General features: G+C 39.7%; 1 protein-coding gene across 1 annotated transcript in view; it reads left to right on the top strand.

Annotated features, from left to right (window-relative positions):
• LOC150020308 (cytosolic beta-glucosidase) overlaps nucleotides 1-25,090 on the top strand; it is a 111,230-nt gene that overhangs the window by 28,210 nt on the left and 57,930 nt on the right. Inside the window, exons 2-4 of the mRNA XM_090268205.1 lie at nucleotides 3,794-4,021; nucleotides 16,574-17,370; nucleotides 18,125-18,248. Of these exons, the coding sequence (XP_090124331.1) occupies nucleotides 3,794-4,021; nucleotides 16,574-17,370; nucleotides 18,125-18,248 (1,149 nt within the window). The remainder of the gene's footprint in view (nucleotides 1-3,793; nucleotides 4,022-16,573; nucleotides 17,371-18,124; nucleotides 18,249-25,090) is intronic.

The raw sequence follows: 25,090 nt of genomic DNA, 5'->3' as shown, positions 1-25,090 counted from the left end.
CTAATTACTTTGGCATCTATGTTTATGAGTGAGACTGGCTTATAACTCCTTTTTTTTTTTGGTAGGACCATTTTCTTGGTTTTGGAATCAAGGACATTCTAATCACATATAATGAGTTGAGAATTTTTTCTTTTCTCTTTTCAGACTAATTGTAAGAGTTCTATTAAACATGTTTAACAGAACCAGTTATAGAACCAATCTGCATGGCTTTTTTTTTTTTTTTTAATGGAACATTTTAACTACTTGTTAAATAATTTAAAAGATCTTTCAAGTTCTTTTTATAACTTTTTTGAATCTGTTTTGATGTTTGAATTTCCTAGAATTTGTGATTTCCATTTGTTTATATAAAGCTTAAAAACACTATACCTTTTCATCCGTATAATTGCTGCAGTTTCTGTAGCTATATTTCTTTCTGCATTACTAATACTTAAAATATTTTTTCTCTCATTTAAAATTTTTATTTTGCAGCATCTCTTTCTATTTTGTCAGATTTTCTAAAAACTACCTTTTGCTGCTGGTAGCCCTCCCTACCCTGGTTCGCGCTCTCTTTTATTGCTTCTGACCTCACCTTACATTTTTCTCCTCTTTGTGCCTCCTTCTGTTTCCTCCTCCCCTTCCTCCTCCTCTTTCCCCTCCTCCATTCCTCCTTTTCCTCTTTTCCCTCTTTCTCCTTCTCCTTTAAAGTCTTAAGGGAGATACTTGGCTCATTAGCTCAGGCTTGCTTCTGTCCTAATATGTGCATTAGAGCTTTCTATCTTAAACCAGATGCCTCAATCTTTTAGTATTGCCTTTTTGTTAATTCTTAATATTTAACATGATGCCTTCTTTAACTCTTAAGTTATTCAAATGTACCCTTTTAGGTTCTGAACTTTGGGGGTTCCTAATGCTCTTTAAATATGAAACTCGAACACAATTTATTAGATTGTCATATGCATTTCTCCAATCTTTTGATACTTACGGAGTCTTTATTTATAGATCAGTTTGTGCTCAACTTTCATAATGGTTTTGTCTGCTTGACAAGAATGGAGTATGTTCTTCAACTGTGGTGTTCATTATTGTGCAGTGTCATTTATATCAATTAGGCCAAGCTTGTTAATATCTGCCATCCTTATTCTGTCTTTTCTCAGTTACCAAGAGAGGTTTTTGTATCAAGGTTATTCTAGCTACATAAAGGGAGTTCAGGGATTCTTCCTTTTTTTATTTTCTGGAATAATTTGTGCAAGGGTAAAGATTTTTGTTTTGTTTTTTAAATGTTCGGTAAAACTCTCATTAATTAAAACCTCCCATTACGAGGTGGGTTTGTCAGTGTTCCTTTTCACTTGTGTCACATATTTTGAAACCAGATTCTAGGTGCATATGCATTTAAAAGTGTTGTCATTACATAGTGACCACATTGTCTTCATTAATGGTTTCCTCCTTGAAGTCGTTTGCTTTTGGCAGAGAGGAGCAGAGATGCCTTTTATCCATATTTTGACTTTCAGTTGTCTGTATTCTTATGTCTTAGGTGAATTGGTAAACAACTGTTATTGAATTAAAAGCATATAGTCTGACCATATTTCTCTTTTATCTGGGGAGTTTTCTCCATTGACTTTTATTGTTATAAGTGATCATCTGACTTTATACTTTTATTTTTCTTACAATTTATGTTATTTTTTTCTGATTTTCTTTTTCTCTTTTTGATTTATTTAGTTTTTCCCATGTAGCATAATGGTTAAGAGTGTGGGCTCTGGAAATCAAATGCCACCACTAGCCTAATTTTGTAATTCCCAGGCATGTTGCTGTAGGGTTACCTTGCATATATGTTAAAAAAACTGTGGTTTGTCTTATATATTTTTAAATATACAAAAATAATAAACATATAATATATTTATCCTTTTTATGATTATAGACTAAAGTCTCTTACCTTAGAGCAAGTTTAGGTTTATAGAAACATTGAGTAGAACGTACAGAGAGTTACCATATAATCCATTCCCCTTTATCTGACTATTAACATTTTGAATTAGTGTGGGGCATTTGTTGCAACCAGTGAAAGAATGTTGATACATTATTGCCTAAAGTTCACATTTATGGTTTTGACAAGTGTATTACGACAGGTATCCATCCTTGCAGTATCATACAGAAAAGTCTCGTTGCCCTGAAAACTTCTCTACTTCACTTACTCATTCCTTATACGTTCTTCTGAATCTTGATTTTTTTTTTTTTTTTGCTATTGTTGTTCTTCAACATTATCATTTTTGAGGGTATTCTTAGTCCACTTGGGCTGCTGTAATGAAACACCACAGGCTGGGTGGCTTCTATACAACAAACATTTATTTCTCACAGTTGTACAGGCTGGAAGTTCAAGATCAGATTGCCAGAGTGGCTGGGTGAGGGCCTCCTTTCACAGACAGGCTCGTTTCCTGGCATGGCAGCAGGAGCTCGGGAGCTCTGCAGGGTCTCTCTTGTAAAAGCGTGGATGCTATCTGTGAGGCCTCTCCTGTCAGGACCTAATGACTTCCCAAAGACCTGCCCCCTAGATCCTATCACATCGGGCATTAGGATTTCAGCGCACAAATGTTAGGGGGTGAAGTCCTACAGACGCTAGCAGAGGGTGATCTCTGATTCCTTCATTTTCACTCTTGGTCAGTGTTTCCTCTCTATTAATACACCTGAAATTAATGATCTGTTCTGCTGTCGATAGGATGTAAGTTGTTTCCAGGGTTTTGCTACTATAGACTTTTCTGCCTTAATATGTTACAGGCTTCTCTGCCTCGCATAATCTCTTTGTGGAAGATATGAGTGTATGTGCAGGGTATGCACCTTGAAGTGGAATTAGAGGGTCATGAGACTTTAAAAATTAATCCTTTATATCATAAAATGGATTCTAGCTACTTCTTTCCACAAAATTTCTATATGAACAGATATTCCGACTATAACATATATTTTACTTTCTGTTCTTCTAACGTGCAACGTTCTCTTACCTCTGAGCTTAATCAAATCCTAACTCTTTTCTCTCTTTTTGCCCCAGCCCACCTCCCAACAATTCACCTTGCTGATCTAACTTTTCCTTTACGTTTCAGTCTAGAAGTCGCTGCTTTAAGGGACTTCTGGCTGGAGCTCACCTCTGGATTAATACCGCTCCCTGGCTACCTTGCAAAGGCCTTTCGGTTGGCCATTTCACCATTGCCCATAGCTAAATACCCTGCAGACAGGAGACACATCACAGTCCCTCCATGTCCCCTGTGCTCAGTATAGTGCCTGACACATAACACTATATGAATGAATGAATGTAGGGTATCGATACTCTATCAGCAACCATGGAAACCAGCATCTTACACACAAATAAGTGACTGGGCCGTCACAGACTCCTTTGTTAAATAACAGGAGAATAGGCCTCAAGTGGAGAGGGCCAAAGATAAGAGCTTGGGACTTGGTCATGCACATCAAGGACAAGGCGTGTCATTTCATGGCCAGGAGAAATGTTCACAGGGAGGTGTTTTCCGCTCAGATCTTGTAAGCTAGAGCTTGCCTCTGTTGACCAGCCAAGAGAGAGATCTTCAGATAATGAAGCATGAAAACCTGCTATGCGGCAGCACTGTGCAATAATTTTTCATTTACCACCAGTCAGTTTCAGGGATCAAGGGCAGCAGAACACATAACCCACTCATGCATATTATTTTAAAGGCATATGTTAAAGTTATAAATATGGTACATTGAGTTAATGAGCTATTTTCTTTTGGTGACAAATGTTTACATTCCACATAAGCTTCTTTGTGTCAAGAGTGTAACTGTTTGGGTTTCTTCTTTTTCTCAGGAGGCTGGGATGCAGATGGAAAAGGCCCTAGTGTCTGGGACACATTCACCCACCAGGGAGGAGAGAGAGTTTTCAAGAACCAGACTGGCGATGTAGCTTGTGGCAGCTACAGGCTGTGGGAGGAAGATTTGAAATGTATCAAACAGCTTGGACTGACTCATTACCGCTTCTCTCTTTCCTGGTCACGTCTGTTACCTGATGGGACGACAGGTTTCATCAACCAGAAAGGCAAGTGTTTCTTAAAAATAGAAGGCTGCAGCTTTAATTCAAGGTTATTGCTGCAGCCTGGCATAATTAATCCACGAGGCTATTCTGCAGTGTAGCTTTGAAATTGCAAGTTTTGGGAGTGATTATGGGATACACTGTTTGAAATGGGCTCGCATTAGCTTTTGCAATAATATTCTGTTTTCCCTTAACTGCGGATCTTTGTTGGGAGGGGGAAACTAGATTGGCAGGAAGAGGGTTGGAATAGATGTTTTATTTATGGTATTATTTGAGTATTAACCTGAAGGTGAATTTTCCAAAGTTGTGTATAAATTATTTTCAGTTGTGTTACCCTGGGATGAGTTATGAAAAGCCCTGGAGAACTTGAGGTGATTCTGAGCATTTCAATAGGACCTGAATTAATGGAGCTAATTAACTAGCACCAAGGAATCTGGAGTCCACTTATTTGGGGTTAAGTGACAGCTACATCACTTCTTATCTATATAAGCATCACTTGGTGTCTCAATTTCCCTACAAGTAGAAAGGGTTACTATAATAGTTCCTTTTTCAGAGAGTTGTTGGAAGATTAAATAAAATAATCTTTGCAGTCTTTACACTTGCTGGTAGATCATAAAATCATTCAATAAGCATTAACTATTATTTGTATTATGCCTTATAATTCAAAAGATCTCACCCTATTTGAAAGACTGTTATTTATGAGACATTTTACATACACTTTTGAAAAAGTAGCATTATCATATTTTATAGAGGTACATGCCCAAATGCAGATGTTTTGTAAGTGGTGGGTGTGGAAGTTAAATCTAAGGTCTGGCTGTCTCCTTCCACATAACAAGCGTGGCCAACGATGACCCGAGGGCCATATTCGGCCTCCCACCTCTTCTTGTCAGCAACATTGTGTGGCAGAACAGTCATGCCCAATCACGACGTGTGGTCTGTGGCAGTTTCCCCGCTACAATGACAGAATGGACTAGCTAGGTCTCAGACCGTATAGCCTACAAAACCTAAAATATGTATTATCGAGTTCTTTGCAGGAAAGTTTTATGGCCCCTGCACCACAAAATGATGGCTTCTTAATAAAGAACCTTTATTTCTACATTGCCTTGGAAAAGATTTTATGCTATTCCTAGGGTTGGGACTAGGTGAGGCAAGGGAGGCGCCTGAGTTGCAAAGTTAAAGGGTCAGTCATTCACTGTCAGGGTCTCACAAGTGCAAGACGGTCACTTGCAGGAGCCCGAGTGAAGGCACCTGCTTGCTTCAGCACACTTCCAGCCTAAAGAGCCCCCATTGACACTAAGGGGTTCTGTTTTGAGTAAGTGATCTGATTTCACATGTATTAAGAATGACATATGATAACAATTTCTAGATAAACTGGTGCACTTGTGATGCTCATTTTACGTCAGGTGGGATCTCCACCTTGTGACATGGAACCAGAAATCACAGACTCATGTGTCACCTGCGGCCTTAGCATAGTCTCCACCAGTGGGACAACACAAGATTAGCAGGTTCCTTGCTTAATTCTAAAGGTTTAGCCCCATGACTAACAGCTGTTGGTTGAACGTCTGCTTTCTTGACAGCACTGGCCAGTTTTATATTTTGAGTTTGAACAAAAGTTAATTTGTTGTTCAGTTTTAAAATGAACTCGTACTTTTCTGCCTTCCTAGTCCATCATTTGTACCTTCTCTCCTCTCTGGCACCACCACACTCCCAAGGACTAACAACCAAGAGAATCTTTTTTATGCTTTCTTCAACTAATTGGTTGCCAAATATGATCCATTCTCCTTATCTCTCTTTAACTTCTCTGCACTTAGCCATCTTCTCTGCCCCTTCCCTGGTTTAGGAGTTTATCATTCTCATCAAGGACTTTTTGATACACCCGTGATAAGTCTATTCACAGTCAAACCTCAGCTCTCAAACGTCTCCCATCTGGAACAATTCAGTTCTTGACGAAGTTGTTCACTGAAAAAAATGTCTTGGTTGTCGAACAAAACTTCGGCTCTCGAGCTGACAACCCTTTCATGCTGATCCAGTGGAATCTCGGTTCTCAAACTTAATTTGTTCAATTTGCAATTGAAGAGATAAAAAAAGAGGGAAAGGAGGGTATTCCTACTCCACTGATCAAGGAAATGCTTGGGAAATGGGGAGAAATGCAAAGGTTTAGTGAGAAAGATCACCCTGACACAGAAGTAGCAAACCATGCAATAAACTTGTTCAATGACAAGGCAGTTTCTCACTTCAGGCAAGTGTTAAAACTCAGGGAAAAACAAACATCATTGGATAGCTTTGTAGTGAGGCAGAGTGAGCCTGAGGCAAGTTCTAGTGGAGCAAAGAGACAAAAAGAGAAAGAACCCAAGAAGAACAGCTGACATTTTAACACATTGCGTAAGGGTGGCGAGAATTCTCGTTGTTTCTAAAAGGCATTTATATTCCCCGGTACTCAACGTGTTAATGGAAGAGGACACCCCTTTCAACCAATAACATCCCTTGATCCCTCCATCCCACCTCTCCTTATTCAGACATCAATAGCTGTCAACATTAAAGGTAAGTTCTAGTGCATACGTAAGCTTTCATTTTTTACTGTACAGTTCATTTCCTTTTTGTTAAATGTTCATTTACATTTCACCTCCTCTTTGTTCTTAAAGTGTTTGTTTATAGATTATACAGCACATTAGATGTGTATTGTTTATAAGAAAGGTTAAAACAGGGAATCATTTGGGGGTCTGGACAAGATTAGTTCAATTTATATTATTTCTAACGGGAAAAATGTACTTGGTTTTTTGAACAAATCACTTCTTGAACGGCCTTCTGGAATGAATTAAGTTCAGGAACCAAGGTTCTGCTGTACTTCAATTCTCTTTCTTTATCTTTTAATTCTTTATACAAAATGCTACCACAGCAATTTTCCTAAAGCTTGGCCCAAGTCATTTGGCTTACATCATTTATGTAATCTCTATTTAAAAAAAAAAAAAGGCAATTAAAAAAAAAAACCAAAAAAGAAAAAAACCATATAGTTACCCCAAGCCCCGATGGACACTCTACACTCCTTCCTATAACCAGAATGGTGTATGAAGCTGTAACGCACCTCTGACTCATTCCAAGCTGAAATCCCACCGTGCATATGACCCATGCAATTCCCTGAGCACATGACACACCACTTATTAAATATACTCTGTGATTTTCCACCTGTGTCAGGATTTTCTTAAGCTCTCTCTTTGGTCTGGATTGGCCTTCCCTTAACTCCCAACTATACCCCTGGAATGTGCATCCTTCTGTTAAAACCTAGCATACATGTTTCCTCTTTAAAAAAAAACTTCCCCTATTCTAAGACAGAATCTTGTTTTCTATTTTCATAGCACTTTGTAAAACTGTTAGGGTATCTCTTACATTCTTCGCTTCTAGTGTTATTGTGTCCCCTGTTAGACGGTAAACACATGAGTTGAATTCAGTTCAACAAACATGTACTGTGTTTGTGTGTTAAGTGTGCTGTGTGTTCATAACAGAGATCTAAGACAGTGTCTCAAATTGCTTATGGTATAATGGGAGATAATTCTGCCTTTTCACCACTGTTACCTGGTCCAGTGCCTTGCAGGTAGGAATTCAGGAAACATTTACTGAGTTTAACTGAATTTGGCCAGTAACGATCATAAAATTTACTCTAAAGGTAGGAATGGTTGCCTTTTATAGAGCCTGTACTATAAGCAGGCTGGTTTGGCTCAGTGGATTGAGCGTCGGCCTGCGAGCTAAGTGTCGCTGGTTCGATCTTCCAGTCAGGGCACATCAGAGAAGGAAAACTCTGACTCCAAAAAACCTCCGCTGCCTTGCGGCATACCTCTTCAGGGGAAAGGCTAAGGGAGTAAACCCCGACAGAAAATCCGGAGCCGGAGTCCCTAAGGCGGTTTGACGTTGTAGTCAACACCGGCAACTCCTGCGGCGCACCTGAAGCCAAGCTGTATTGACTTCGTCTTTCCCTTGGACCCTTCAGCTGCGAAGAGAGGGGGGGTCTGCTGCATGGGCAACAGCAGACCCTCCATATCACCCTGCCCAGGCTCTGTAGCTTCAGCTTCACTGGAGAGGACACTCCAGCGTCATCGCAAGATGTCGATTCAACACGGGAGGAGACAGATACCGTGTCACTCCCGAGTCGGACTGCACAGCCATTCTCGGCGGTGCAGATGGACTCTTAAGAAGCTACACCATCGTCTCTCGAGACGGACGGCTGCCGCCGCCGACGACTATAAGCAGCTCACCACGACCATACTATACCTGCTTTTGAATATATAATTCTCCTAATAGCCCATGAGTTAGGGGGTTCTCTAAACAGAGGCCATCACTGGGTGTAAATCTGGGCATAAATTTACTAAGATGACAGGCAGGTTTTGATGGGGCTGATTCAACCTATGTCTGTCTGATGTCAAAAAACCTAGAATCTAATTTAGACTCACTTATAACCTCACCAAATAACCTGTATTCCTTGTGCTACAGTTTTCCTGTTGGTAAAATGAAATGGAAAACACTTCATTGCTACAACGCTGTCCACTGCTCTAGCCCATGATTCTAGGAGTTTACAGTTTTCACTGAACTTCCATTTGATTGGTAAAAAACAAAACAATTTAAAACAGAATAAAAACATAACCCACCAGCTCATAAGCCTGTAATTCCTTATCTGAAATTCTACAATCTAAAAGTCTCTGAATACTAAATCCTTTTTAGCGAGTTTAGTTCTAAAACTAATTTGGCAGCAAACAGTGACCTAAATTGATGGGAAAGATTTTTATCACCTCAGTTTATTCTGCTTGATGAAGATATTTATACATTTTATAGCAGAAATATTAAGGGGTTCTGACTCAGACACCACAAGGGGAGTTAAACTTAATATATGCTCTTTCCTTTCTAAAATCCAAACATTTTGAACATATTGACCACCCAGACTATCAGATAAAGGATTCGGCATCTGTACCAATGTCAACATATCAAACTATTTAAAATGAGCTGAAGGGTGCCAGAAGCTCACAGAACACACGGCAGCTCAGCAGTCCAAGAGCAGGAAGCAGAAGAGCTGGAAGGGGCGGTGTGGGGACTGGGGTCACAGGGAACACCTGAACAACGTGGGGAAATCACTCACGCAGATCTCACATGGGCATAACATGTCCCCAGCCCTGAGCTTTCTGTGTTTGCCCAGCTTTTGTAAAACCATAGCTGATTAATATCTTAGACTTTGCCATGAACACGAGGGCACTGGAGGTCCTTCCAGGAGGCAGACTTTCAATAAGCAGTCGCTCATGCTTGTGCAGTGATCTGTTGAAGCAATTGGAATCATTTTAACTCAGAAAGGCCATCATTTGGTGTCTTTTTTTTTTTTTTTTTTTTTTGTTCTGTTTAAATATTCCCTCAAAGAGTAGATAAAGAACTGGAAATCCCTTGTCACTGTTCTTTCCACGGAACCCTCTTCTCTGTGTGTGTGTTTGACTTTCCATGTAAGAGCTTGATTTGAAGATATTTGGAAACTTAAAAAATCCTATGTTGCTAAATTGGAAGAGTATTTTACAAAATGGAATTGTTACACAGTCTTTCTCTTTCAAATGTCAAGTTTTTTGAGGTTTAAGAAGAAGAGATTGAGCTGGCAAATGAAATCACATATTTCCATATTCTCAAGTGTTCAAATGCATTTTCATATCTGCCACGCATCCAAGTTTCAGTTGATGAAGAGGGGACTCAGGTATTGGAAATGAAAGAAAAAGGAATGCTTAAGTAGAATTTCTGGTTCACTTTGAGATTTAAAATCTGAGTACTCTTAGCAGAAATCTTTACTAAATAAATTAACAATGGAAATCTTGTTAATCTCTTACTCTATGTTGGGCAGTGTGGTCACTCCTTACCCCAAATCTGTCCACCTCCTAATTCTTAGAAACTGTGACTATGTTATCTTATCTGGTAAAAAGGACTTTACAGACACGCTTAAATTAAGGATCTTGTAATGGGTAGATCGTCCTGGATTACCTGAGTGGTTCCAACATAATCACATGAATCCTTACAAGAGGGAGGCAAGAGGATCAGGTGAAGAGTGAAGATGCAAGAGCTGAAGCAGAGTTCAGAAAAAAGAGAAATGTTACAATCCTGGCTTTGCAGATTCAGGAAGCGGCCTCTAGGGGCTCGAAAGGCAAGCAAGTGAATTCTCCTTTATAGCCTTCAGCAGGGATGCAGTCCTGCTAACATCTTGATTTTAGCTCAGAGGGAGCCACTTGGGGTATCTGATGCCCAGCACCGTGAGAGAACACATTCATGTTGTTTTAGGCTGCTGGGTTTGCGGTGATTTTTTACAGCAGCAGTAGGAGAAGAATACAGGTGGCGTGCCAAAGGAACCAAGGGCAGTGCACAAAATTGGTGGCATGAGTCTAGAGAGGAGTGGACTTAGAGACTTAGATGTTTGACACATGGTAGTCTTTCTGTCATGATTAATTATACACTCATACATTTATAATTTGCCTAGGACAATTCCAGTTATTTTCTATATTAAGACATCATTTTTGTAAGTTCCAGTCACATTGGTTTTCCCCAGGAATTTTCCCAGTTTCTTTGTTCTACACAATCCTTCTCCACTTCTGGCCACACCTGACTGTAGGAGGGAAAGACTTATTTGGGATATTTCATTGGTGTAACTTTAGCGAAAAAGATCATCTTGCCCTGATGCTTTCTTTTCTCAGGGATGTTTGGAATTAAGGAGCCAAGAGGCTGAGTTGATTGGTGGTTGGCTTTGGCACATGGGTTGACCATTTTGAGATCATGGCAAATTGGATGCATAAAGAAAACTGGTTCTGTGAGAAAGGCATGTAATAGGTGTATCAAGGAAAGCTGGGATGAGAGAGATCAGAATTTCCTGAGATGCAAAAATTTTCTCAGCTTCCAGCTTCAAATTCCTTGAGTTCCACTTATAATCATTTTCTGTTATTGGGTATATGATATTTCTAGATCATTTCAAAGAATGCTTACTGTATCCCATACCAATCAGCTACTGGTCTCTATGCTACCTTTGTACAGTAGTCTCTCTCTCTATTGCGGTTCACTTATCGTGGCCTCAGTGTATTGCGGGATTTAACAAATATTATACTTAATTATTTATCACAGAGTTTTCGCTATATCACAGGATGCCGTGGTACTGTATACGTATGTTATTAAAGTTACGTAGGTTTAAGAGTGTAGAATATGTTTAAGAACATAAGTAGTGTTTATAAAAGTGTGGAAAAGGTTAATAAGGGAGTGGAAAAGGTTAATAAGGGACTGGGAATAGTTTATAAGTGTGTGGGAAGGGCTTATAAAGCCTTAAAATATATATAAACACAAAAACAAATGTAAGGTTCCTACTTCGCGGATTTTCACCTATCGCGGGGGGGGTGTCTAGAATGTAATACCTGTGATAAGTGAGGGAATACTGTATTTGATTTAAGTGAATGGGTTTTATCTTTTTATATCCAAAAGACCTTTAACTCAAATATATTTCATGTTTTCAAAGATCAAATAAAAAGAAATAGTTTTAATTAAAACAAAGAACCTGGTAGTAACAATGTAAGAAGGCTATGAAAGTTTCAATACTTAAAATAACCAGTCCTCTACTAATATCCAGGGACAGAACAAAGTCCACGTGACAGCTAAAATTTCAAGATCCCTAGATTGGCAGCAGATGATCATTTAAAAATACACATTTATGCTGAGACTTGTACCATATTGGTAGAGTTAAAGGACCCTCTGATGATTTTTCCTCATTCAATACTTCCAGCACTCATGGGGTGGCACTGTTATTATTCCTCTTTTACAGATGAAGAAACTGGGCTGTAGAGAGGCCATATGATTTGTTCATCACTTCTGACTGAACTGTCTGACTCTGGAGCTCCGCTCTTAAAAACCTCACTCCATGGCATCATGGGAAGGTTTCTTCACAACAACTAAACTGTACAAACCAGAAATAAAATGCTTCATCCTTGTATGTTAGATATTAATTATGCAGTGCTTTGTTGCTTTGCCATGCTGATAAGTGAGGAAAAAATTACTTAATTTTTTTATCTTCAATTCAACTGAAGATTATCATGTTGTTTGAATTACAATAGTTACCATCATTAATGATTTTGCCATATCTAATGATGCCTACAGGAGATAAATCATCAATTCCTCAAATAGAAAGAAAGAAAGAAAGAAAGAAAGAAAGAAAGAAAGAAAGAAAGAAAGAAAGAAAGAGAGAGAGAAAGAGAGAAAGAAAGAAACAAAGAAAGAAACAAAGAAAGAAAGAAAAGGAGAAAGAGAGAGAAAGAGAGAGAAAGAGAGAGAGAGAAAGAAAGAAAGAGAGAGAGATAAAGAGAGAGAGAGAGAGAGAGAAAGAAAGAAAGAAAGAAAGAAAGAAAGAAAGAAAGAAAGAAAGAAAGAAAGAAAGAAAGAAAGAAAGAACAAAAGAAAGAACAAAAGAAAGAAAGAAAAAGAAAAATATCTGATGTTATGAGTCAGCTCCAAAGTATGTGATTATTAAGGCTGGTAAAATAAAGTCACCACACTTCTGGTTTTGAAACACTAGAAATAAGAGAATGGCATGTTGTAGTGGGAACAGTCAGTCTCTGCAGTGAGATAAACTGGGTTTAAATGTTGGCACTTTAAGTCCAGTTCTAATCCTCTCTGAATCTCCATTTTCTCTTATGTTTATTGAGGATAAAAATACCCACCTCTTGAGCTTAAGCATGAATGCAATAAATAAAAGTTGATATTTTAATATGCAAAGCCAGTGGAAGGAATGGCTATGTGAACCTTAACATATACCAATTCCAAAATGACTCCATTATACCATCTTTGAATATCCCATTTTACAAGGAGGATCTGTGAGTGTACAGAGGTACGGAGATAGGATGGTGGACTGCCTTTTCACTGAGAGAGAAAAGTTTTATACATTTTGGTGAGTGTAGTTGTTTTCTATTGATGCTGTAACAAATTACTGCAAGCTTAGCTCTTTACAATGTATATTACTTTAGAACTCTATTGGTCAGATGTCAGACACAGGTCTCACCAAGGTGACTGCAGGGCTGCATTTCTTTCTGAAGGATCTAAAGGAGAGTCTGTTTCTTGGCTCATTTAGGTTGTTAGGAAGATTCCGTTTCTTGTGGTCACAGTACTGAAGCCTTCATTTCCTTGATGGTTGTCAGCTGAGGACCATTTTCCAAACCAGAGGTCACCTGTAATTCTTGGGTCCTGGCTCCCCCTTCCTCCGTCTTCAAAGTCAACAATAACGGGCCAGGCCCTCCTCACACTGTCTTTCCTCCTGTCTCTTCTCCTGTTACATCTTTCTGAGCCACTCTTCTGCCATCCACTTGCACTTCTGAGGACTCGTATGGTTAGACTGGGCCCAACTGAACAATCTAGAGAAATAATTCCATCGCAAGATCCTCAACCTTACTCACATTTGCAAAGTCCCTTTTGCTGTATAAAGTAACATATTCACATGCTCCATGGATTAGGGCATAGGCATCTTTGCGGGTGGGGTGGGGGGCTTCTTCTGTTTACTGAATGAGTAATGGCATTCGAGTGGGTCTTCCAAATATGGAGTTGTTATAGGTGAGTCACATTATGTTCTAGTTGGAAAGATAAGCGAGCCATTGTTAAAAATATCCACGTTTATAGACGGACAGGAAGACAACAAAGGACCTTGCATAATTTGGCTTCTGCTTACCCTGCTTACCTGACCTCACCATTCTTATTTCTCCTCTGCTGAGCTATATACTCTCCTTATATTGAATGTTTTGTTCCCAGAAAAACACGTACTATTTTAAGGGAATAAATACACAAAGGAACAATGGCCAGGCCATATGTGCTGATAAAATTCTGATCCACATAAGAAGCCCAGGAAGGCAAAGTCGAGCCTCTGCAGCAGTCACCCCGGATAGCCAGAACTTGCTCAACAACTGCCAGAGTCTCTCTTTTTAGGTCCTGCTGACCCCTGCTTTCAACTCAGGATCATCCAGAGAAAGCCAGCTATGCTCTCCAAACCAAGATGCCCCACTTCTGCCCTGTGCCGACAACCTCCAATCACCACGTACACAAAGGTCCCCCTCTCCCTCTGCCCTGACAGCCTTTGAGTATCTACCAAATGGAAGTGATCATGGCGGATTCTCCTGCTATAGCAAACTCTGTTCACATTCGGGTGCTTTTATTTTATTTTTTTACATCCACACCTCCTTCAGTCTTTCAACATTTGTTTTCCCTTTTCCTCTTCCTGGATCACTCTTCCTCTTCGCTTTGTGTGGGTAATTTACCATCATCTTTTGAGTATCAGCTCAGATGTCACTAATGCCAATAATAACAATAATAATTATTATTAGAATGATAGCTAACTTACACTACTAGGCTCTTATCTTATACCAAAAACTATGCTAAGCATGTTCAGTTTCTCAACTCATTAAACTCTCATAACAATTATTGAAGTGGGTTTCTATTATTGTTTACATATTACAGAAAGGGAAGGATAATTCAGAAAGATAAAGTCACTTGCCCAAGGTCACTGAGATAGTAGTGGAGTTGGCATTGAATTGATGTAACTTGGCATCCTTGTTCACTTTTGAGACTGTCATGACACATTGCTTTCAGAATAAATTTCGAATGCCCTCAGTTTGGGATGTTATTCTTTATCATAAGCTTAAATAGCATTCTGTACTTTATCTTTGCTAATAATACTCTATTGTAATTGAATTGTTTGTGAATTTATCAAGGCTCTACTAAATTTTAAGCCCCCTGAGGATGAGGGCAAGTGTTTATCTTAAATCTGTTTGTAAGTGCAACATACAGTAGCTTCTCTATAAATGTGCATTTAAAAAATGAATAGATGAATGAGTGACTAAAAGAGGCACAAAAAAATCAGGATTCTCATCTTTTTAAATTGGAGGATAGTAAGTTAAAAAAAAGAGAGAAAGGGATCCTATTTCTATGCAAACTTTGAATGAAACACAATGCCAATATGAAATTATAATTATTATCCAAGAAACGACCTTTCAGAAGAAGACAGCTTATCTCTTCTAAGCTTAGGGTGCCTCCAGACTCAGACTAAAATTCCACAAAGCAGCCCTGGTGAGATAGACCAGTTGGTTAGAGTGTCATCCCAATACATCAAGGTTGCAGGTTCAGTCTCTGGTCAGGGCACATAAAAGAATCAACCAATAAATCCATAAATGAGTGGAGCAACCAGTCAGTGTTTCTTTTTCTTTCTCTCTCTCAAATCAATAAAATAATTAAGATCACACAAAGTACTAACATCAGCCTCTCCTCAAAAGCCTCTTCCAAGCTGAGTCATCATTAGTTTGGACCCAACATCTCCTGGGCACTGGTTCATGAGGCAGAGCATCTCTAACTTAATAACATTTTTCTGAACTCTGCCACAGTCCCGAGTGCTCTCTCTCTCCACATGCACTGCTAGAGAATCAACTGAGAGCCAGAGCCTGGGGGGAGGGGAGCCTGTGTTCCCAAGGACAATGTCAGAATCTTAGAACAGGCTCCTCTACCTGGTATTCCTTTTTTTAATTTCTTTTTTAGATGTTCTATTACAGTCGTCTCAATTTACCCCCATTGCTCTCCCCTGCCCCGCCCACCCTTCCCACTCCCACAGTCAATCCCCGCCCCCACCCCCATTGTCCACGTCCATGGGTCATTTACACTAATTCCTTGACTAGACCCTTTTCCTTTTTATCCTCATTCTCCACCCTCTCCCTTCCCCTCTGGTCACTGTCAGTCTATTCCTTGTTTCCACGCCTTTGGTTCTATTTTGCTCCTTTGTTTTGTCCCTTAGTTTCCTCTGATAGGTGAGATTGTATGATATTTGTTTTTCGCTGCCTGGCTTATTTCATTACGCATAATATTCTCCAGTTCTATCCATGTTGTCATGAAAGGTAGGAGTTCCTAGCCTGATATTCTTTATTGTCCTAACTGGCCTGTGTCCCACATTCTGGGACAGATGCTGAGCTCTTGTTCTTGCTCAGTGCATCTTGTTCCCTAGACTTTTGAGACTGAAGGCTCTGGAGAAACACTAAGGCAGCTATCTGGTTCCATTCTTTTACCTTATATTCAATACCGCTGAGATTTATTCATTCACTCGACAAATCTGCATTGAGTATCTATCACATTTCCGGTACTGTGCCAGGATTTGGAAAGTCCAGAAGTAAAATAGATAGACAAAGCTTTCACTATTATGGGTTTTGTATTCTAGTGCTGGTAATAGGCAAGTCTTGCATACAAACGAATAACTAAGTTAACCTCAGTGCATAGCAATAACACAAAGTTATATGATAGCAATGTGCCCAGATGTATTCCTTTCTCCCACAAACATGTCACCCCCTCCCTCTCCCACCCTGATCAGTCAGTCTTCCTTGGAAGTTTATGTTTCCTCTCAGCCTTTAATCTATTATACATAGGAAGTAATAAACCTTACTTTGAATAAACATTATTTAGAAAATAATCCCCAGTCCTCTCCCTCTTGAAAGTTATTGCCAACATGCTAAAAATAACATTTCTTCTTAAATATCTTCCTTTTCTTTTTCCTAGGAGTTGACTATTACAACAAGATCATCAACGACTTGCTGGCAAATCGGGTTATGCCCATAGTGACACTCTACCACTTTGACTTGCCTCAGGCCTTAGAAGACCAGGGAGGTTGGTTGTCCGAGGCAACCATTGAATTCTTTGATGAATACGCCCGGCTTTGCTTCCGTACATTTGGGGATCGGGTCAAGCAGTGGATCACCATCAATGAGCCTAACATATTTACCCTGCTGGCATATGATCTTGGTGTGTTTCCTCCTGGTGTTCCACGCCTGGGAACTGGAGGCTATCAGGCAGCTCATAATTTGATTAAGGCCCATGCGAGAGCCTGGCACAGCTATGATTCCTTATTCCGAAAAGAACAGAAGGGTATGGTGTCCCTATCATTTTTTTCTGGCTGGGTGGAACCAGCAGATCCCAACTCAGTGTCTGATCAGGAAGCTGCTAAAAGAGCCTTGGCTTTCCATTTGGATTTCTTCGCTAAACCCATATTTATTGATGGTGATTATCCAGAAGTTGTCAAGACCCAGATTGCCTCCATGAGTCAAAAACAAGGCTACCCATCATCAAGGCTTCCAGAATTTACAGAAGAAGAGAAGAGAATGATCAAAGGCACTGCTGATTTCTTTGCTGTGCAATATTATTCGACTCGCCTGGTCAAGTACCAGGAGAACAATAAGGGAGATCTGGGTATTCTCCAGGATGCGGAGATTGAAATTTTTCCAGACCCATCTTGGATAAGTTTGGATTGGGTCTATGTGGTGCCATGGGGCATACGTAAACTACTGAAATACATTAAGGTAAATGCACATTTGTGTCCATGTACAGCCAAATATGTGCAGAAAGGAAGACAGGCCTGTGTGTATGTGTATACGAACCTGAAAAAAGAGTGATTTTAGGCAACAGCATATGCATCTGTTGGCCTGGGAAGAGAATATTAGGATATAAGTTGGTGAAGGGGAACTAGCTGATAAAGGGCTTCAAAACCATGGTCAAAGTTAGGACTCATTGTTAAAGTCAGCTATGGCCATAGGAAAAGCTTGGCTATATTTTTCAGGCTGGTGTCATCACTGTGATTATTAAAAGGCGTATTAAGGGTTGAAGTTGCTGGGTCCTTTTGGGGTCTCTGTTATTCTGGATGACATCCAGGTAGCTGAAGTGAAAATTTTAAGTTATCGGTTTTCAGGACCCCTTCTGTGTGTGGGGCGGGGGTGGGGGGTGAGGACTGTAGCTGCTAGTAGCACAAAAGGGTTAAGGAGCAACGACAATCAGCCGACACTGACGGAAGAAAGATATTTCTGTCTTCCCATTAGAAGAAGAGTCATTTGACTCTCTTCATGCCCGTTTGCACAGTTTTGCTTTTCCATTGTTAGTCATAAAAGATTAGCGTGTGGAAAATTAAGTTAATAGGGTCAGTGCAATTCGATGAAAAGTAGTTTTGGGCTGTAGCTTAGAGAACAGAGAGGATAATGCACCTGATTTTATGAGCCTTTTCTTCTTTTTTTTTTTTTTTTTACATCTGTTTGGAATAAAACTTCTGCTCTCTTGTTCCAGGATACGTATAATAACCCTGTAATTTACATCACTGAGAATGGGTTTCCCCAGGGTGACCCCACGTCTCTTGATGACACTCAGCGCTGGGAGTATTTCAGACAGACGTTTCAGGAACTGTTCAAAGGTACCATTTGGAATGATGAAAGATCAATTGTGCAAACTTATGTGCCTATTTGCATTCAGCAAAGACCAATGATTTTGAAAACTGAAACTCATGCAAATCAGTATAAAGCCATGTAATTAAGAGAGAGGAGAAAAAGTATTTAGGAAAGAGTAGGGTGAGGGTTTTGGCCTAGCTTCAACCCCCTAAAATTTAATCAAGTAAAAAGCGACTGTCTTCAGCATTTTGTGACTCCTGGGTGAAGGTGACATGAATAGGAGAAGTGGTGGCTATTGAGAGAGAACATTAGTTATTGCCAAAAGATTAGCACTGATCAACTATAGCATACTTATTTGCATATTTTAATATCCTAACTACTAAGAAATGAATTGATAGAATTTTTAAAGGACAAAAATTAAGCCCTTGTGTAATAAACTTTAAGTGGTGTAAGTCTTCAATCAAGGTACGTTTCCTTTAAGCTGTAACTAAGCAGCACAGTTAGGAACATTTTTTTTTTGTCTTGTGGATTTTGTAAAATTTGTTTTAAGACAGTATATTTTTAAAAGGCTGCCTCAGGCACGTTTATTTATTTATTTATTTATTTTAATGTATTTTATTGATTATATTGTTACAATAGTTCCAATTTTCTCCCCTTTACTCCCCTCCACCCAGCATCTCCCTCCCCCAGCAATCCCCCCCCAAGTCCATACCCATGGTCCGTACATACAAGCTTTCCCGCTTCACCCTTTCATATATTCTTCTTCTTCTTATCTCCTTTTTTTTTTAGTAAATATGTCTGTGGGTCATTCATACATGTCCTTTGGCTAGTCCCTTCCCCTTCCTTCCACATTGTCCACCTCCCTTCTCCTGGTCACTTCTTTCCCTCATGGAATTCTTTCCGTATTTGAACACAAATGGGAAGCCGTCTTTAACTGGTAACATACATTTCTAAACCAGCGAACTCTTCCCTTTTAGCTGCCACTTGGGACACGATTGCTGTATAAATTCAGTTTCTCCTCCCTACAGAGGAATCATATAGCAACAAATTTCAATACAAGATGGACTTTCAATGGCTTCTATTTCTTTTAATATGGTAGGCACACTTCTCTCTCATCATTTTGTTTGAAAGGTCCTGAAATTATTTTCTTAAAAATTAGTTAGTAATATATGGAATCAGTCAGAGGAAATTCTGGGAAGCAGCATAATGTGATTTATTTCTAAAACCTAAAATATGTTGACTTGATCCCTTATTCATACCTGGAATTTATTGTCAGAGTGCAATTGGATTCCTATAAGTTAGTCCAAGCAAAATAAATCCTTTGTCTTCTTACACACACAAAAATAAAACATATTCTTCCTCTGGGTGGAAATTCACATTCTGAGAAGAAAGGGAAGTCTCTTGTGTTCTGTTTCTTTCTCTTCTCCCTGTTAATGGGCCTATGTATACTCAATCCACTGATGTTCCTGGATTCACTCTGAGAAACAAGCAGGCTAGTTACCACCTGGCAGATTTATAATGATGTAGGGTCCACAAATGACTTGTCCAAAATTGTTCTGTGTGTTTTGGGGAAAAAGGGAAAAATAGGTATTGGCTTTTTCATCTCCAACTTGGAGCTGTGTTTAGTGTTAACTCTACAAGGTCATTCAATTGTTCTTTGAAATAGTTTCCTGTATGTTACATGGTCCTTTAGACCTTTAATGATAAAATCTCAGTGATGGACCCCCCAAATTAAAACAACTAAAGGCCAAAAAGTAACTGAAGGCAAGAGTGAAAAAGTGAGAATATTTGAGTTTCTGAGGGACAGGAAAAGAGGATAGGGTAAGAAAACAATATCCTGACTTCAAACTTGTTGATTTTCTATTGTCTTTAAATCGATGGAGAAAGTACTATGCACCTAAAACATGAATTGTTCACAGAGTCTATGTCTCTTATGATTTTTAACGTTAGATGTTCTATATTTATAGTAATTAAAACATAATACTGTATTTATTTTCTTTTTTTAAAATATCGCATGTCACAATGTGCAGAAATCTACATATCGACCAAAAAAACCCCACATGTATGTGTATCTATTCTGGCCTGGGTGTAGTGATAACTAATTTTTATATATTGTTGCATTGGACACAGTTATTTCATCTGCGGTGAAATTCTCTTTTCAGTAATTTACCCCCTTTCTTCTACAAAATACCCACATCCTGCTATCCTTAGGCTTACCACAGGGACAGCCATGTAGGGAGAATAAAATGCTGCTTCTTGTCAACAGATAATTGACTGGTCTAGATGTAGGCATGTGACATGAGCTGGGCCAATCCCAGTTCTTCCCAGGGTTTTAGAACTTGAACCAATAAGTTTGTCTCTTAGCCTGGGTCTGGAGACATTGGTGACTGTGTCCTGCCATGTCAACTTAAGCAGTGAGAAGGGCCACTGCAGGTGCATCAGGAGAAGTGGTGACGGGAAATGGAGAGAGAGTCTGGATGACACTCGGGCCTCTAGTTCTAGTGTTTCTTCAGACTCAGCTGTGTGGGTGTTCTTGAAGACATTACTTTAAATTAATTGTTCTTTCTGCTTTACTTGATTCTGACTGGGTTTCTATCATTTGGAACAAAGAGAATCTTAATTGAGACCATCTCATTTCATTTTCAAAACAGTAACATGAAGTAATTGCTCCTACTTTACAGAGGAGAAAACTGAGTTACAAAAAGGCTAGGTCATTTTCTCTAGATCACAAAGTTACTAAGTAGTATCTGCTGGAACAATGTAAAATGTGTTTACTACTGCTACTACTACTACTACTACTACTACTACTACTACTATTTAGGTGTTTGATTAGTTCTGTGAATCCAGGGCTTTCTGACTCAGAGTGCTTGCTTGGGCTATAACAAAGAACTTTTCCTTACCTTTGGTACTCTAAGCTTACACAGATTCTTTGTTTTTTCGTGTTTTTCTTTTTGTTTGTTAAAAATTCTTTTTTTTTTATTGATGAGAGGGGGAGGGTGGGGGAGAGAGAGAAACATCAATTTGTTGTCCCACTTATTTATACATTCATTAGTTGCTTCCTGTACGTGCCCTGACCAGGGATCGAACCCGCAATCTTGGTGTATTGGGGCGATGCTCTAACCAACTGAGCAACCCAGCCAGGGCTTGCATGGATTCTTTGAAAGTGCTTCGTGCTTCCCCTGCAGAAGCTGCCAGGTCCTATGACCTTGGACAATGCTCAGATATCTCCTATCCTGCTTGTTGTCAGAGGAGTAGAGGTGTACTTACTAATCAAATTCCTGAGTTTCCTCCGAGGTAGCACTGATGATCTTGATTGCACAGTGCTTTCTTAGTAAAGAGTACGCCATTAGCAATTAAAAATAATAATAGGCCAAGGAAGACATTCTTGGAAAGTGCTGCAGGTGAGAGCATGCCAGAACCCGGGGAGTCAGATGGATGATAGCTTTGTGATTCCCAGGAGCAAATCCTTCCCTCCCACAGCACACATATGGACAGGCCCATAACGACACTATAGTTGGATCAATGGCGTCTGCTTAGAGGTCTTACTGATCTTTTCAGGTAAAATCCCACAGCATTAATTGAGGAGTAAACCGTAAGCTCATGTTTTTGTCTCCTTTTGGGTAAAGAAAAAAAAAAAAAAAAAGAGGAAAATGTCATTTCAGGAAAAAAAAAAAAAAAGAAAGAAAGAAATCAGCTAATGTCTTTGTAATTGTTGCATTATTTAAATGTCTTTAAATAGGTTGTATTTTAATTAATGTAAATATGGATAAGAATAAAGCAACACAGTGAAGAAACCGAAAACTTGAAATAACATATACTAGGTTTGCACTCCATCTATGCTAAATACTCAGTGAGGAGCACTTGGCAAATTGTTCAACCTCCCAAAATCGTACCTAGTTTGTTTATAAAAATGGGATAACAATTTCCCTGGTATGGTAGTTGTAAAGATTTCATTTAATGAGCTCTTGTGTAACCCCCCACTAGCAATTGCCTGGAACATAGTAGGCCTTCAACCAATGGCAATAATAATTATTATTTTTACGAAATGTTTACTCTTAAGAATATATTTACCACCTCAAGTTATTTTCATTGTTATTTTTAAAATGTCATCCTAAGAATCTTTTTAATCCTCTCCCTCCCCTCAAGTCTCTTAAATTATAGCAGAATATACCTCATGTTGGCATGTTTCTCTATTACTTTTTCTGGGGAAGCTCTGAATGAGTGTTGTAACGTTGATGGTTGACTCCTGTGGAGGAGAAAGCAGCGACCACCTCCCTTCATGCATTATTTCCATCAGAGAGGCTGCCAGATTAAGTGAAAAATCAAATCACTGGCAGCAGAAACAACTGTCAAGCAACCGGGTAGGTGGATTGCTCAGCCACACACATTTTTGTAGATGTCCAGGAAGCCGTGATCTTCAAAGAGTTAACCTTTTCTCACGTCATACAAATCTCTATTCTGCCCTTATAATGCACACCAGTCCTTGCTGCTGCAGAGCCAGCAGGCAAGTTTAAGGCCATATGTGCACACACACAAATGGACACCTCAATAATCATAATGTTCTTGGAGAGACAAGAAGTGTGGGAAGGTTAACCCCAGTGGGCACTACTCTGATCTGGCCGAGTCCTCCCCAAAGGGAATTCTAGCCCATGTTCAGCCTGTTTCTCATACCTACCCTGCATTCACCTGACTTTTCACTTGGCTCTCAATCTTTCCGCATCCTGGAATGCCGCAGTCTTTGTCTTCTGCGTGGCCCAGTCCTGTTGTTTGGAGCCCATGAACTTGCTTCAAGTCAGACAAGACCTGAGTTTGAAACCTGGCTCTGCCTCTTCCAAGCTCAATACTTTAGGGAAATTCTCAGACAACACGTCAGCCATCTGATCTTTAAACTGGTGTAAGAAGAACATTTATATTCTAAAGAGTGGTAAAATATCAATATATATAAGATAGTGCTTATAAAGGCTGAACATGGAGTCTGGCACATGAGGAAAGATTTTGTAAATGACAAATAATTTTTTTGGAGGGTCCCTGTACACGCTCTCAGAGCTGGAGCTGTGCTTTCTCATAGTGATGTCTTCAGCCCCGGGCATCATTGCTGCCATACACTAGGTGCTCTACACACGTTTGTTGAATTTGGTTGTGTCTATCAGAGAAGAGTTAGTCAATAGATAATGAGAAATAAATGATTAAATGATTGGGAACTGTATTTTTTTCCCTAAAGAAATATAGCCCACACAGGGGAAAAAAAAAAAAAAAAAAAGCAGTCTACTGGAAAGTTTCTGAGCAAGCCCAACTTTCCAGGCAGATCTATGCCTGAGTTAGCACAGCGGTAGATGATTGCAGAGAAGGTTTGTTAATGACCAGCTTTCGGCTTTTAATGACAAAACCCCTCAGCAAGATGTCATCAAAGTTATTGAAGACTTCACTGAAAGTGTTGAAGCTGATGCATTGTAACAAGGATGTTATAAATCTTGCAGCGTGGGTATACCACCAGGACAGGATGCTGTGCACAGACTCACCCTGCTGCTGTCTGTCAGCGTCCTCCTCTGCTTCCGCTTTCCCTTCCCCGGGAGAGCGCGTAAAGGAGAAATACATCCATTTCCCACGCAGTGCAGAACTGGCAGCCACCTGCCTCGGTCAATTTCAGATCACAGAGGCCCATTTAACTGGACAAAATGTGTTAAGCACCTGTGTTTTTCTAAATGTGCACTTAAAAATTCTAAGAATTAAGGGAGGATCTCAAAGGTTAATACGCTGACCTTTTAGAAAAACTAACCAATTAAAAATCCATTGCAAACTCAGGATAGAGACCCAAGTACCTGAATCTTGATGCCTACTCTGTACTTAGTTTTACTCCTTCTCAAAGTGAATCCCTGTCAGCTTAGCCTCTGTGAAGCAGCGGTTCATCTAATAGCTCACAGATAGTACCTGAGGAGGGGGATGCTGGCCTTCCTTGGTACGTTGTCCCTGGCGGGACCGGATGACAGCTAGCCAAGAGGAGTCAATATCGGAGCAGAGAAGGAAGGATGAGATTCAAAGGCTATGAACAATGATTATTACTGGGTGCTAGTTTACAGACTCGTGGAATTTAAAGTTATGAAGAAAACAATTTCCAATATATTTGTGTTTCTTCAGCCTATATACTCACACCGCACAGAAAGGCAGCCAGCCAGAGATTACGGAGTTCACCTTGAATGGATGTGCCAGATGACCTTCCCTTAATTCTTCTCCTCTACTTCCATTCAGTGGCATAGTTACCTTTGCCTTCCGTTGCCCATATGAAGCGTGGCGGAGTAGAAAGTCTGCAGGGTTTGGAGAGTGAACCCAGGGACTCAGTCTGTGTTCTAGGGGTGTGCCTTTGCATAACTTAGTATTAGGGCTCCCTGAAGGCCAACTTCCTCACCTGTTCAATGGGACTAATGCTGATTGCTATTCTACCTAACCCAAAGTCAGTTATGAAAATACAAGGTAATTTCTGGCTATGTGTGCTCCGAACACCTTAAAATGTTAAAGGTTATTTTTATATTTGATATATTTCCTTTACAATTTAAGTATTTTCTCTCTGGCCAGAATACATTACCTGGACCTCAGTGTTGTCCCAAAGGGAAGGAATTGGTGTTCATTATTCTTTCACCATCTGCAAGTCTCAGATTCTGTATTCTCTTCTGCACATTTCTCAATCGTTCTAACAGTGTGATCGATTTAGGGGGCTTAGGGGGCATGTACTATGACCAGAGGACTGGTGCAGCACTTGTTAAAGCTCAGAAACATGCATGCGCACACACACACACACACACACACACACACATGTTGTTGTTGAGCTGCTTCACCAGGCTTCCAGGTGAGGCACATATACCATTTAGCAGGC

This window comes from Furipterus horrens, unplaced genomic scaffold (genome assembly GCF_987537825.1).
Source record: "Furipterus horrens unplaced genomic scaffold, mFurHor1.1.pri manual_scaffold_2, whole genome shotgun sequence".
NCBI classification, from domain to species: domain Eukaryota; kingdom Metazoa; phylum Chordata; class Mammalia; order Chiroptera; family Furipteridae; genus Furipterus; species Furipterus horrens.
The sequence above is the reverse complement of the archived record's forward strand: the minus strand, read 5'-3'. Positions and strand labels throughout refer to the sequence as shown.